A 14,867-nucleotide genomic window follows, 5' to 3' on the forward strand; every position below is an offset into this window, starting at 1 on the left:
GCAGTCATCTGAGAGTGAGTTCTTATCTGCCTGTTTATGTTGCTTTTCTGTCACCACCCTAACAAATTACCACGAACTTTGTGGCTTAAAACAATACAGATCTATTATCTTACAGTTCTGTAGGTCAGCAGTCCAAAATGGCTCTCCCTTGGCTAAAATCAGAGTATTGCAGGGCTACTGTCCCTTCTGGAGCCTTTGGGAGACAACCCATTTCCTTGCCTTTTCCACCTTCTGGGAGGCACACACATCCCTCAGCTCGTGGTCCCCTTCCTCCCTCTTCAAAGCCAGCAATGTTGGGTCCAGTCCTTCTCACTCTGCCATCTCTCTGGTTCTCCCACTTCCGTCTCTCTCTTCTGCCTTTATGAACCATTGTGATTACTTGGGGTCCCCCCAGAGACTCCAGGAAATTCTCCCTTATTTTAAAGACAGATGATTGCCAATCTTGATTCCATCTAATACCTTAATTCCCCCCTTGCCACATAAACTGGCATATTTACAGGTTCTGGGTATTAGGACATGGGCATCTTTGATGGGGGAGGTGCCAGGCCTTATTCTGCCTACCACACTGCCCCAACACCCAGGTTAGGGCCCTCCTTTCTCTGATAGGTCTCCTACTCAGCACGACTCATAGAATGTTAGAGCTACATGTTTGCCTTGATGTCATTGGTCTTACATACAGCATTATTTATAATAATGGAAGATTAGGAATACCCTAAGTGTTTATCTGTAATGAAATATTATTATTGTAGGAATAATATTGTAAATTATAAAATAGCCATATCATAGTATATTGTGCAGCCGTTAATACCACATGGGGAGATTTTCGTTACATGGGGAAATGATTATGATGTAATACAAAGTATAACAATATGAATTTATGCATTATATCCCAACTCTACGTTATACACGTGATTCGAAAGATTTTTTTTAAACACTGGGAGTTTTAGCTAATGAGAGACATGAAAGGAAGAAGAGCAGTCCTAAGGTGGAAGCTAGAGGGAGCCACCGGTTGAACTGAGTACAGGAGAAGTGTCTGTTGTTTGTTTGCTAAGACTCAATTCCAAGAAGTTTTTCTAGCCACAATGTTTTTAAAAAACAGATTCTCTGAAATTGTCACCATGGATTTTCCATGTGAACTTCAATAGGAAGTTCCCTTGCTCCTCGCTCCCATGCTCACTCACCCCTTCCCACCCTGGCCCCTGCCTTCTTCAGGAGCTGAAGGAGGCCTTGATTTGGGGATTGTGAAGGTCATGGACGAGGTGAAGCAGCCCCTGCAGCTGAAGAACCGTGGGAAATATGAGATCATGTTCAGGTAACCTAAAACTTATCCAGCATATGGTCGTCCACATCCTCTCATGGTGAGAGGAGTGTTGCCTGAGAGAGTTTTTTTAAAAAGTCGATGAAGGAAATTCTAAGAACCATCTCTGCTGTTAGCCTCTCTTAGCTTCAAATGAATGGAATCCCAGCTGCTCTGCAGGTTGAGCCACAGGGGCCTGGGCGTGGGGAAGAGCCTAGCAGGGAGGTTGGAGGAGGAGATACTGGGGTGGGGGGAGGTCTTAGGGGTTGAGAGAGAGACTGGAGATGGGGGCCCTGGCCTCAAGCCATCCTGCCCACCTTCCAGCTCCTGTCTGTTTCATAAGCTGATGGTCTATGTAAGATTTCACGTTAAGAAGGGATTGTCTGTTTTTCTTTCTTAATGTTAAGAACTATTATATTATAGATTCCAAATGACAGCCTGGTGGAAGACAACTCCAGCTTGTGCTCTTTAGATTAAAAATAAAACCCCTAAATAAAGAAGACTCCTCAAGGAGGAAGAAGTGGCTCTGGGGCAGGGAGGGAGGAGGTCCTCAGGCAGCACCAGCACCCACAACTGGTCGATGTTATGGAAGGTTGTCCTTTGCCCAGAAGAATTTGAAGTTGATAAAGGGACTTCCCCCGCCACACAGACTTAATAGGAACTCCGTATATTCATGAGTGTTTCTTTCAGTTCAAAGAATGCTGAAACTAGAGAGGTCCCACCTCAATAGTGCTGTTCCTTAGAACTAGAAAATGAAATAAGTTAATATAAATAAATGCTAAACAAACCTAGAAGAAAGCCACAATCACTTTGGAATTAGCACTAAATGGAATTTTGCCCATTGTGAGTTTTATTTTATAGATTATGAGAGGTGTTACCCCTGCTCTCTTAGGCTGCATGGAACAGTCTCCCTCAAGTTGGAGCAGGTGATCAGGGTTCACTGAAAGGATGTGCAGGGAGGTGAGGCAGCTGAGGCAGCATGCACGCTGCAGTGAGGGGCCAGATCTCCTGGAGTGAGCATGGGGACGACAGGGGTCCCTATGGCAACTTCACGCATCTTGCCTCGGCTTAGGTTTCTTGCTCCAGCTCCAGTCCCCAAGCTTTTCTCTGTGGCCTCTCCTCTCACCTGCACTGGGCCAGGGCTGCGCTTCTGAATACCTCGGTTGCATGATTTCTGCCCCTGCCTTTCTGTCCTTTCTTAGATCCCCCAGCTTCTGCATCACTGTTCCGTCTATATCTACTGCATTCAGTCTTAGAGCAAGGAGAGAGACAGAGAGAGAGAGAGGGAGACAGAGAGGCAGGGAGAGGGAGAAATGAATTGATTTGATCCTTATCCAGTATCACATGTTCCTGTTAGAGCTCTCCTTCAAGGACATCTCTTAACCATGGGCTGGAGGTGGCTATCTTTGCCTCAAGCCTGAGTTCCTGGCCTGGTCAATCCTGGCTAAGGAGTGGTCACGGAATACAGAGCACAGTGAACACTGCTGGCATAGTGGTTAAACAGGGCTGGGGATGTGGCAGGCACTTACCAGTCTAGAGTCTCATCTCTGGTGTCTTGAGCTCCTTAGATAATGACTAAAACTGACTTTTTCTTCTTGTCACTCAGCTTTTCTGTGGACTCCTTAGGGCTTTCTGCAACCAATATAAGTTCCATGATCACAGTCCAACCCAAGAAGGGCTCACTGACCATGACAGAAAAGCCCACAAATGTCCAGGTGCTCTTCCATGCGAAAAAGGAAGTGAAAATCGAGAACCAGCCAGTTTTGCGCTGTCAGGTAAGAGAGCTTGAAGGGATGACTCACACAGTGGCAGGTACCAAAATGAAGCTTATGTATAGTCTAACCCATGCCCTAAGCGGGAAAGGCAGGGCTGACTTTGTGGCCACCAGAAGGGATTCACCAGGGCTTGGGGAATCACAGGCACAGATAGGTCAGGTGGGAGGTGTTCAGAGTCATCAGAAATTGAAGCTCCAGAGAAGAAATGTGGCCCCTGGTCTTTGGAAGAGACCAGACCAGAGACAGGGAGGCTGAGTTCAGTCATCAGTGCAAAAGAAAAAGGGGAAGTGAAAATGGGAGGCAGGGTTGGTGCGTGTTGACCCGTAGCTGGTACACAGTAAGTTTCACGTTAGCATTTGCTTGTATTATCGATGCAGTTATATAAAGAGAATAAAGAATGTGGCTTCGTGTCAATGAAGAAAATAAGGAATGGAGTAGACAGCCATAGAAACTATGCTGGCAACTGTTATTCTGGTAGCTGACATCTTCCCAATCTGTCTTCCCTTTCTAGATTATTGAGCCTAATATCTCAGAAGGAGGTGAAATTATTGCCAGCATCCCGATTAAGTTTTCTGTGACTGCGGTGTTCTCCAAGTACAACATCAGCCCCTCCTCCATCATCAACTTCGGGGCTTTGATCTACGGCACTCGTAAAAGCGCCTTCTTCACCATAGAAAATCAAGGCATGATCGACTTCAAGTATGCCCTGTATAGGCTGACAGGGGACAGCCCCCTTCATCAGAAGAAAGTGTAAGACAAGTATTTACTTAGCTCAAAACATCCCCTGGTTAATTGGTGGTTTTTGTGTGTGTGTGTGTGTGTGTGTGTGTTTTAATTTTATTTTATTTTTAAACTTTACAATATTGTATTAGTTTTGCCAAACCTATTATTCTCCCATGAGCTTTCATATATTTTATGGAAACTCATCCACCCAGTCCCCCTTCGTGGGTGAGGTTACTAAGGTTTAGAAATGGCACATCCAAGATTATCAAAAAAATCACCAGTGAATCTCAGTTCTGAACCCACATCTCTGACTCCAAATTTCACATGCTTTTCAACTGCTGTCCAATATGCGATACATTTTAATTGAATGAATGTAAAGTCCTCTGCATGGGATTGTGTCTGTTGCCTCGGTGCTCCGAGTGTGCTACGTTGCTTACCAGTAAGTCACTTCCTGTCTGTCATTCTGTAGAAATCAAGGGATGATTATAACAGCAAGCTAAATCAAAAGAAATCATGATGTTTCAAGATGAGGGGGTGGCAAAGAGTACCCTAGAAATTTGGACTAAAGAAGGCCTGGTGAGGCCTCCACCTTCCTGGGACTATCTTTACCTTATCCCCATGAAGACAATCGCTATAACCAACTTAATAATTGTTCCAACAAAGAACTGTAATTATCACAAAGTGGTTGTCAGTCAACTAACCGAAACAGTTCATGTTTTTGAGTGCTTTTGGCTTTGATCTGATTGTCATATTCTTTTTTTTTTGACAAATTAGGGACTATTTTTGCCAATTCCCAGGCACTTTGTCTTGACTTTCTAATGAACTGACTTTGTCAATAGTCATTTAAGACTGACTTTCTAATTAATTTTTTAAATCACACAGCTTTACATTGTTTGTAATAATTTCATATTTTGGTGGATCTCCTCTTCCATTTTGGCAAACATTTACAATTATTATTTACTTGCAGTAATTTTAATGTCCTTATGAGTCATATGTAATATGCATAATTTCTGCATACTTTTCTCACACTTGTTAAATGAGTTTGGCTGTTAATAAATAAGCTGACCATGCTCCCTGATGCCCTCTGGGCAAAGAAAGGCCCTTTTCTCCTTTCCAAGAAGAAGGGACCTTGCAAGCAAGCAGGAAGGTGGTATTTCATGATCACCCCACCCTGAGAGTGCATTCCCACTTCTTTAATCAGAGCCACCCATGTCAGACATGCAAGATCCCGGGAAAGCGAGAGCTTCTACAAGACTGGACCTTCCAAAACAACCAAGTTCTCTGACTCTGTTCAGAAAGACATGAATGTCACAAGCCAGGTGAGCACCCTTTTCTTTGTTCAACAGAAACCCTGTAAGGCCTCCTGTAAACTAGTTCTTCCAACAGATAACTCCCTAGGATACCAGGATTTGAATTTTGAACACTCCTACTGTGGCAGGAACATTAACTAGTTATAATGAAACTATCACTTTCATATTAAAATAAGGAATTATGACTTAATTTGGATATCCTCTTTTGCTTTAAAACCTTCATTGGTTCCTCATCCCTTTACAATTAGTGTCTACTCTTCATAAGTATTTTAATCTCGAATCTTTTGCTGGACTTCCCTGGTGGTGCAGTGGATAAGAATCCCCCTTCGGACGAGGGTCCGAAGATTCCACAGGAAGATTCCACATGCCGCAGAGCAATTAGGCCTGTGCGCCGCAACTGCTGGGCTTGTGTGCTGCAACTACCAAGCCTGTGCACCCAGAGCCTGTACTCGCAACCGGAGCAGCCGCTGCAACGAGAAAGCCGCACACTGCAACAAAGAGTAGCCCCTGCTCCCTGCAACTTGAGAAAGCTCACACAAAGCAACGAAGACACAGCACAGCCAGAAATAATCATTTGTTGATGCAAAACAGAAGCCCATTCAGACTGACTTAAATAAAAGGAGATTTGAAGACTTTTACTTCCGGTAATATGAAGTAGATGATTTTTCCCTATTCTTACAAATGAGTACAACTAAAGCCATGAACATTATGTATAAAACAAACATAGAAGACTGAGAAACAGAGAAAAAAACATCACACCAGCTAAGGTTCTTGGGACCCAATAGACATCACAGTGATGAGTTCCCTGAGATTTCTTTTTACTTCATACTTCTCAGATTTGGTACTGAGGGAGCCAGCAATCCAGAAACATCAACAAGCACAGACCAAAAGCCTGCTCTCACTAGCCAAAGAACCAGGAAAAGGGTAGTCTAGCAAGACAGGAATGTTCAAATAAGAGCTGTAATGTTACAGTCAAACCTGACAGAGAAATCTGTGGTCCTACACCACATATTTCAAGAAAAGACCCACAAGGAACCTAGACTTCCCACTCAATTCAGGCTGTAATGAGGTCAAAGTGGTGTCCAAGAACACTCAGCAGAGAGCCAGACATTCATTACCCACCACCACCTCTGCCATTGTCAACAGAGACACCAATTGGGAAGCCTTGACTTCCACTCCAACCGTGTGGAAATGAGCTGCCCTTCCCCTCCCCACAGTGGACCTCCTACTCTGTGGAATCTGCAGAACAGTAATGAGACAATATTACCCTTCCCCCACCCCCGCCCCGAGGGTGATACTGGTCTAAGACTAGTGGGGAACGGGAACTCCCACCCTTGCCTGGCAGCAGTAAGAAGTCCAGTGTGGAATCTGGACTACTGTCCCCACCCAAGAGGTATCAGAGAAAGCCAGCCCAAAGAGAAGGTTAGTAGGATCCAGAGTCTCATAATATAATATCCAAAATGTCCAGGTTTCCACTGAAAATCACTCAGCATATCAAGAACCTGGAAGATCTCAAACTAAGTGAAAATAGATAAGCAATAGATGCCAACACTGAGATGACCACAATGTTAGAGTTATATGACAAAGATGGTAAAGCAACCAACATAAAAATGCTTCAAAACACAATCACAATAGGGCAAAAAAGGAAGAAAGCTCCTAAGACCCAGAGGAGTGCATGATAACATCCCATGCTTTGAGCAGATTCTGTGCCCGTTGTTTGTTAACTGCTTCTTGCACATTCTTTCATTGAAGCCTCCGGTGGTCTCAGGATAAAGGCTTTAGCTCCATTTTCTGGATAAAACTAAGATTCAGAGAAGTCACTTGACCAAGGTCCAACAGTTAATACCCAGGAGGGTTTGAAGGCTGCGATTCAAACCCAGGACTATCTGACTCAAAGGTCGATACTCTTAAGCCCTGCCCCTCTGCTCAGAGCTTCCCATCTGGATAAGTGTCATACTATGTGGGAGTTGGTGATGGACAGGGAGGCCTGGCGTGCTGCGATTCATGGGGTCGCAAACAGTCGGACACGACTGAGCGACTGATCTGATCTCTGATGTGGAATAAGTCTATTTCCTTAAAACCCCCACTTACCCATGATTGTTCAGAAGGAATATGTATAGAAAGAAGCGCTGAGAGAGCCTGTTCCTGAAGGACTGTCCCTGCCCCAGGCCCTCCCTGCCTCCAGGAGCACAGCTGGAGCCCAGAAAGAGCTTATAGGGAGGGCCTCCCAACCCCACCACCCAGTCCTTCTTGACACCATCTCATGGCTGGTAGAAGGGCTCAGACCTTGCCACTTACTCTGCCTCCGCCCCTCCTGCAGGCTCGCTTCACCCACGGGATGTTCACCGTGTACCCTGGGTTTGGTACCATCCCTTCCGGAGGGATGCAGGTCATCACTGTTGACTGTGTGGCTGACCCCGTGGGAAGATGTGAAGAGTTCATAGCAATTGATATCTCTGACCGAGATCCAAGAGACCAGCCCGCTGGCATCCCATACAGCCTGTTGGCTGAAGCCTGTCAGCCAGGTACTGAGCTCTCAGATGGGGCAGCATCCCTTAAAAGACCTTCCTCTGTAACAGACCCCTCCCCCTGCAGGCACCTAATAGACATTGCTAGGCTTCTTCCTTTGGGACCTTAGAACTTCCTGTGGTGTCTTCAGCCATATTTTTCCTTAAGACTTATAGGGCATGTGCACACCTAGAAGAGGATGTGCAGCTTTAAACTCCAGGTCTTCCTGAGTTTGGTCTGGGATTCTCAGATGGACGGTGTTATCTGGGAATCGTGGTGTGATGGGGTGTGGCACAGGGTGACCCAGGAATACCGAATTCTGCTCATCTGAGATCTTGCTGGGTTCGAGTGGCCAGGCCACTCCCTGTGCAAATGTGCACAGAGAACAATGATCAGTGACAGAGCAAGTTTGGAGCAAGAGACAGCTCCTCTTGCTTTGGTTCTAGGTCCCCAGCAAACTTGCACCAAAGTGAGCTGAAAGCCTCCTTCTTTCCTCAGCTCACCCCAGATCTCATCCTCCTTTCTATTGGAAGAAGAAGGTGGTTGGAGTCTGGGGACCAGCAAAAGCAGTCCAAAAAGAAAGAGAAGATAGAATTTGTCCCACCCCTCACACTCCCTTGTGTGAATCCCCCTGTCTCTCCTCTGTGATCGTCCTTTGTCAGAGTCTGAATCTCCAAGTTAGGGATTACAGAGAGTAGAAACCGGGCACTTAGGCTCCATCTCACAGTCTTCCCTCCACTCCCCAGCCTTTGTGACTGACAACAACGGCTTGATATTTGAGGAGCACCAGCTCTGTAGCAGCACCAACCTGAACAGCATCCTGCAGACCATAGAGAGCGGGGGCTTGTATGTGGAGGATGAGAACAAGTTCATCTTCTGCAACGTCCTGGTGGGCCACCAGGCCAAGGCTCGGTTCAAGATCTGCAATGTGGGAAAGATCGCCTGTGACGTGAACCTCGTGGTTAAGCCCATCTCCAGCAAGGTAGGTAGCCCAGTCCGCTTGATTGGACTGGTCCACTGTGGCCCTGGCCCACCGTGGTTGGCGTAAAGCCAGGGCGGGAGCTCTTGGAAACCCCTGCAGTGGAGCCTGCATCTCTCGGGGGAATTTTCTGGCTCTCAGCCTCCCTGGAAGTTGTGTGAGGGGACATACATTTGTCCCACTGGATGTCTCTCTGGGTACCTTGTGATAAACGGGTTCACATGACAGAGCGGAGCACTCCTGCATCAGACACTCGCTGTGTCTACAGGACAGAGCATGTAGTGCCAGCTCTGGCACGAAGGAGGTTTGGGAGATGTCACTCTATAAAGTGTAAGATGAGGTGAGCATTTATTGAGCTCCTGCTGTATTCTGAGCACTGCGCTGATGTTCGTTTATCGCATTTCACCCTCAGAAGTTTGTATTATCAGATTTTCTCCCCGTTTTATAGTTAGGAAAATTGAGACTCAAAAATGCTGCATTCTTCCCCTACATCCCAGAGCCTAGGAATATATAGCTTGGTTTAAAACCAAGCTTCATCCGCTTAGTAGCAGAAGTGAAAATCGCTCAGTCATGTCTGACCCTTTGTGACCCCCTGGACTGTAGCCTACCAAGCTCCTCTGTCCATGGGATTCTCCAGGCAAGAATACTGGAGTGGGTTGCCATGCCCTTCTCCAGGGGATTTTCCTGGCCCAGGCATCGAACCCAGGTCTGCTGCATTGCAGGCAAATTCTTTACCATCTGAGTCAATACCACGTAGAAAATAAATGCCTGTCTTGGGCTCTGCCAGACCAAAACTGCCTTCCCTCTCTGGGTTGGATCACACTGAGACACTGTTTCCTTGCCGTGGAACAGAAAATTCAGGAGACCAAGAGAAAGGACTGAGTCAGTGGGTTTCACTCCCTGTTAATTTCCAATCAGTGTGCTGCAAACACTGCCGAGTGTCTCTCAGCCACATCAGTTCTCTAGCCAAAGGTAGAGTCTTGACCCGGGTGGTTCTTGTGCCCCAGAGTCACATGAGAGTAAGTTCTTACAGCTAACAGTGGTGGGGAGGTGACCTAGAGGATTGGCCTAGCCTAGAGCTGACAGTAGGGTGCATTCTTTGGGAATGATCACTGCCGAGGGCCAGGGGTTGAGAGACTGTCATCACTTTCTGGCCTTCTTGGGACAGGAAAGGGCAGCTTTCTCCCTGTTCCATTGCTAAAAACATAAGAAATGAGCAAGCCTGACTTCTAAACAAAGATAGGTTTTTAACAGGGATTTGTAGACATTATGTTGTTGTCCTCCTCTGTTTTTTTCTTTTTTTACATGAAGCAAAATTTTAATTTCTGGCTCTTACAAGACCTTTTACAGTAACTCAAAAATAAAGGGATGGAACAAGTCTTATCATTCCAATCTACCCAACATAACTCATTAGTTACCCAGGCACCAGTTCCTCTGTATTTCTTCCACCCCTTTGGGAAAAGGGACTACAGAGAAGCCTAGCACCTCTTGAGCAGTTCCATTCATTCCATGAATCAATAGGCACTGATGTGCTTCACCTTCTAGCCCAGGCTTCAGAGCTTGCACCATATTAACCTTTGGTGATGGGTGCATGCCTAGCTGAATCTGCCCTCACGTGGCCTCAGGGGCCCAGTGACCGAGGCCCACATTTTTCCAGACAAATGCATGCCGTCATCCTTCCTTAATTTGCAGATTATCCTTTGGAAAGGGCAAAGAAATTATACTCTCAGCTTAAGAGCAAGAAGGAATAGTCAGTCTTGAATCCCACCTGCCTCCCATGAGAATAAAAAATCCTTTTGAGGTCATACCCACAGTCTTCCCCAAACATTGCTCCAAGACAGGAGCAGATAAAGTGCTGCAGGAGGTGGTTCTAACTAGCACTCTTAAAATTGCAAAGAGCAGAAGCCCACTCAGAATGGCCCCACCATAACAAGGTTTGCTTCAGTGAATCCGAGACCTCACACGCAGGATGGAACACAGCCTGTAGCCAGAGGCCTGAGAGACTGACTGGAGTTGTCACCTGAAATCAAACTTTCAGAAGATCATCTGCCAAAGGCCACGCGTCTCTCACACATGGTGTCTCCATTGCTCCTTTCTCTCGTCTGGCTTCTAGCCCAAGCCTCACATCAGTAACCACCAGAAGTCTCTGGCATTTTAAATTTATTTGTGTGTGTGTGTGTGTGTGAGAGAGAGAGAGAGAGAGAGAAAAGTGGGGGTGGGGTGGAGTGGATCTGCTATCCAAGATACAGTTTAGTTCATCTAATTGCAAAGACCACAAGTCTGGCCAAGTCCAGCCAATTAATGCTTAGGGTTGGGTCCCCAAGAACCCAGGCCACACCTTCCAGGAGCAGGATTGTCCAAGTAGTGGGACATGCCTGCACAGAGCTTAGAGGAGGGAAGTCACAGCAGGGCTAGTAGAGATGAGCAGCAAGCCCTGTGCAAACATAGAGTAGTATACACACCAGTCCCTGCTCCCCTTCCCCTTTCCAGGTCTTTGCCCGCATCACGGACATCTTTGAAGTGGAACCCAACAAGATGTGTGTTGCTAGCCGCTCACACGCCTTTGCCACAGTGTCCTTCACCCCACAGACCATGCAGACCTACCAGTGCATCTTTGAGGCCACCTTGGATGGCTTGCCCAGGTACCAGCTACCCAGCTCCCCTCCTCCAGCAGGGCTGCAGGCCATGCTGTCTGTAGAATGTCCTTCCTGCCTTGCTAGGCTGACAGGCCTCTATCTTCCCGTTCCCTGCAGCACCCTGGCCAAGAACCGAAGCCTTGTGTTTGATATCGTTGGAGAGGGGAACCTCCCTCGGGTGACCGTTGTGCGACCAGTTCTCTACAACCAGTATGGAAACCTCTTACTTCTCTTTAAGAGGCTTCTGCTTGGTCGTTCAGAGACACTGCCTCTTATCCTCAAGAACAGCGGTGCCATCCCCGCCAAGGTACTGCTGGAGGGTGAGCATGGGGTGAAAAGGGAGAGTCTTCTAGAAGCGAGACTTTTGATGTTGGGGTCTCTGCCATCCCTAACTTGTGAGGACTTCTTTCATGTTCCTCATACGGGAACATGGGTAAGACATGGGGCATGCAGAGGGAACCGGGGTTGGTCTGATTACTGGGACACTGATGCATGGCACACTGGAAATGATGGTGCAAGGCGGTGAGCAGCGATATACACCAGGCTGAATGAATAGAATTATGGGTGTTCTGAGTGTCTTTATTTTTTCACTTTTTTTTTCTGTAATGAACACTGCATTTGCAATAAAGAAAAAAAAATGAAAGAAACTTCATCAGGGGTGAGAGATATATCATCTGAAGGGACTTTGGGTTCAGCACTTAAGTTTTTATTTTACAAAAAAGGTGATAAATCATGTAAGTATTATTCAAAGAACTGTAGGACTTTTGAAAATGACCTACTCCTATCTAGAAGATACTGGTTTTTAGGAACTCACATTCATGCAAGTCCTCATAAAGTGATGAATATTTATTTCCATTTTATTTTTGTTGTTGCATTAGTTGCTTAGTTGTGTCCAACTCTTTGAGACCCCCATGGACTGCAGCCCACCAGGCTCCACTGTCCATGGAATTCTCCAGGCAAGAATACTGGAGTGGGTAGCCTTTCCCTTCTCCAGGGGATCTTCTCAACCCAGGGATTGAGCCTGGGTCTCCTGTATCACGGGCAGATTCTTCATCATCTGAGCCACCAGGAAAGCTGTCGTTCCCGCTTTATTAGTCTAATTTATATTTTACAACTGATTTGTCAATAACAGAGGGCTTGGCAGCCCCATTTTAACACTACATAGCTGGGTGTTCCAGAAAGTCCCCATATCCTCTGGACCTCTTCTTCCTTATTTGAATAGCAAGAGCCGAGCTAAAATTTTTATTTCTCCTTTCCAGGTCTAATATTTATTATCTCTCTCAATAAGAAACTCAAAACAGTGAGGCCTAGGCACAATGATTTGGGGTTAAGAGGGGTACTTCCCCAACTCAGTTCCGAATGCATGAGCAACCTATAAGCTTCACGTTCCGTCTTGTCTTCCTTCTGCCAGCTGCATGTTGACCTACAGGACCAACTAGGAGTCTTCTCCCTGAAAGGGAAGCCTTCTACCTCCTACATCTACATCACAGAGGAAAACAAACCACAAGCAAAAGGTAAGTAGGGTGAGTATAGCTTCTGGAGAGCGACGGGTGCCAGTAGCTGTTTTGTTAGGAATTAATGTGTACTCAGCCTGAGTCAGGTGCTCAGCCTTGTCACCAACGGCCTCTCTAGGCAAGACTCCTTCCCACACAAGGGCTGCTTTCCCTTGAGTCCAGGTCTTTACAGATACATATTCCTTTAAATTGACTCTACATCATGTTTCTCACTTCTCATTGCAGCAAAGAAAGCTCACACAGCTTCCCTGGTTGTTCCTCCTGGAGAAATAGCCGAATTTGATGTTGTTTTCCACTCCAAGAAAGTCGGGAGAATGGCAGGCACCCTTCACCTGTCAGTGATCAACAACCAGTACGAGGATACAGTCATCCACATTGCGGGAGAGGGCTATGAGGATGACATCACCTTGGACAACATCCACGGGCTGGTGGCTTCCTCCAGCCAGGAGTCCTCAGATATCTCTGAGGCCAATGAGGAAAGCACCATGGAAGACTTGGCAGGTGAGAGAAGCAGCAATGACGTGTTGACGACTGTTGGCCCTTGGGTCATTTTTATCATTTTATTTTTTAAGATTTTTTTTGATGTGGACTATTTTTAAAGTCTATATTGAATTTATTACAACATTGCCTCTGTTTTATTTTTTGACCACGAGGTGTGTGGGATCTTAGTTCCCTGACCAGGGATCAAACCCTTAACCCCTATATTGAAAGGCGAAGTCTCAACCACTGGACCACCAAGGAAGTCCCTCTTGGGTCATTTTAAATAAGAACGAAATTTAAATAACAGATTGGCCAGCTTCCTGGGAGTTCAGGGTGGCATCTCCTCCTTATTACTGTTTGCTCCCTCACGCCTGGCTCAGTCACCGCATCCTCCATGTGTTCCCTCAAGGGACATTTGTTGAGCATCAGTGTGCATGCACCTGGACTTCCAGAGAATAATTAATGAGAGAGTCTACCCCACAGGGAGCTTTTTCTGTGAGCTCAGATTCCAATTTAGTTAGTTAATAAGTGAAATTTAAATTCCAGATTAGCTAAGAAGTGAAAGCGTGTATCTCTGGAGTTTTCCCTGTCTGTATTTTCGAGCTGGCTTGTGTTGGTATTGTCTGTTTCATCTGTATCATGTGTCCTAGACATTCTAAAGGAAATGGTCTGCTGGTTGAATTAGAGAACGTGTAAGTCTGTGCTTCCCCTAGACTGTCCCTTGCAGCCTCACTACTAAACATGCTGTCAGGACCTACAGCATCGGCATCACCTGGGACTCACTGGAAATGGGAGTTTCAGACTCACCGCAGCACCTCAGACCTGTTGAATGAGAATTTGCTGTTTAACAAGATCCCTCAGTGATCTGTGTGTGTGTTAGAGCTGAAGACGTGCTGCTCTGTATTCTGTCAGGCACCACTGCTGCATTTGGTTAACTGTATTCATTGGGCAGGAGAAAATGTACTTCATCATTATTATCTAAAAGCATCCATCAAAACCTTGACTGTGTGGCCGACCGCTGTGAAGTGAGTTATAAACACAGTCTCACAGTTTTTCTAGGAGCTTAATTCCAGTCCCAGAATGTAGCATCAGGCAGTCCTTACAGCAGGGGTTAAAATCAGTGCTCCTCATGTATCTGGTGTTTTCACCTCTGTTTGCAGCTACAGGGTAGCATCTCTCTTATCAGGGGTCAAGTGGGAGCCAGCCATGAACCCTAGTTCAGAAATCAGATTCCATTTACTTCTAATAGGGTTATCAGGTTTGGAAAATCAGAATACAGCAGTCCCCATTAAATTTGAATTTTAGATATTAAACTTGAATTTTAGGTAAACCATATATAACTTTGAGTATATTTATGTCCCCAAATTTTGCCCTGGACATTACTTATACTAAAAAGTACTCGTCATTTATTTGTAATTCAAATTCAGCAGGGACTCCTACATTCTGCATGGCAGTTCCAAGCCTTAATACTACTCTTTCAGCAAACAGAGTTGAGGGGGTGGTTGTGTTTTCCTTTGTACAGATGGAGGTGAGGGCCAGGATGGGTGGGTAGATGGAAGGATGGTAAATAGTTGCTCCCGTAGGAGAGAAAGCGTGCTGCCAAGGGACTCCAGGGTTTCCCGGATGACTGTCCGAGGAGGGTAGG

General features: G+C 46.0%; 1 protein-coding gene across 1 annotated transcript in view; it reads left to right on the plus strand.

The window, feature by feature from the left end:
- Positions 1 to 14,867, plus strand: part of HYDIN (HYDIN axonemal central pair apparatus protein) — a 345,392-nt gene that overhangs the window by 290,110 nt on the left and 40,415 nt on the right. Inside the window, 10 exon segments of the mRNA XM_070770879.1 lie at positions 1,213 to 1,312; positions 2,904 to 3,072; positions 3,584 to 3,822; positions 4,997 to 5,114; positions 7,426 to 7,630; positions 8,360 to 8,595; positions 11,083 to 11,234; positions 11,346 to 11,535; positions 12,640 to 12,742; positions 12,968 to 13,243. Coding sequence (XP_070626980.1) covers positions 1,213 to 1,312; positions 2,904 to 3,072; positions 3,584 to 3,822; positions 4,997 to 5,114; positions 7,426 to 7,630; positions 8,360 to 8,595; positions 11,083 to 11,234; positions 11,346 to 11,535; positions 12,640 to 12,742; positions 12,968 to 13,243 — 1,788 coding nt within the window.

This window comes from Bos indicus, chromosome 18 (assembly GCF_029378745.1).
Source record: "Bos indicus isolate NIAB-ARS_2022 breed Sahiwal x Tharparkar chromosome 18, NIAB-ARS_B.indTharparkar_mat_pri_1.0, whole genome shotgun sequence".
Taxonomy (NCBI): domain Eukaryota; kingdom Metazoa; phylum Chordata; class Mammalia; order Artiodactyla; family Bovidae; genus Bos; species Bos indicus.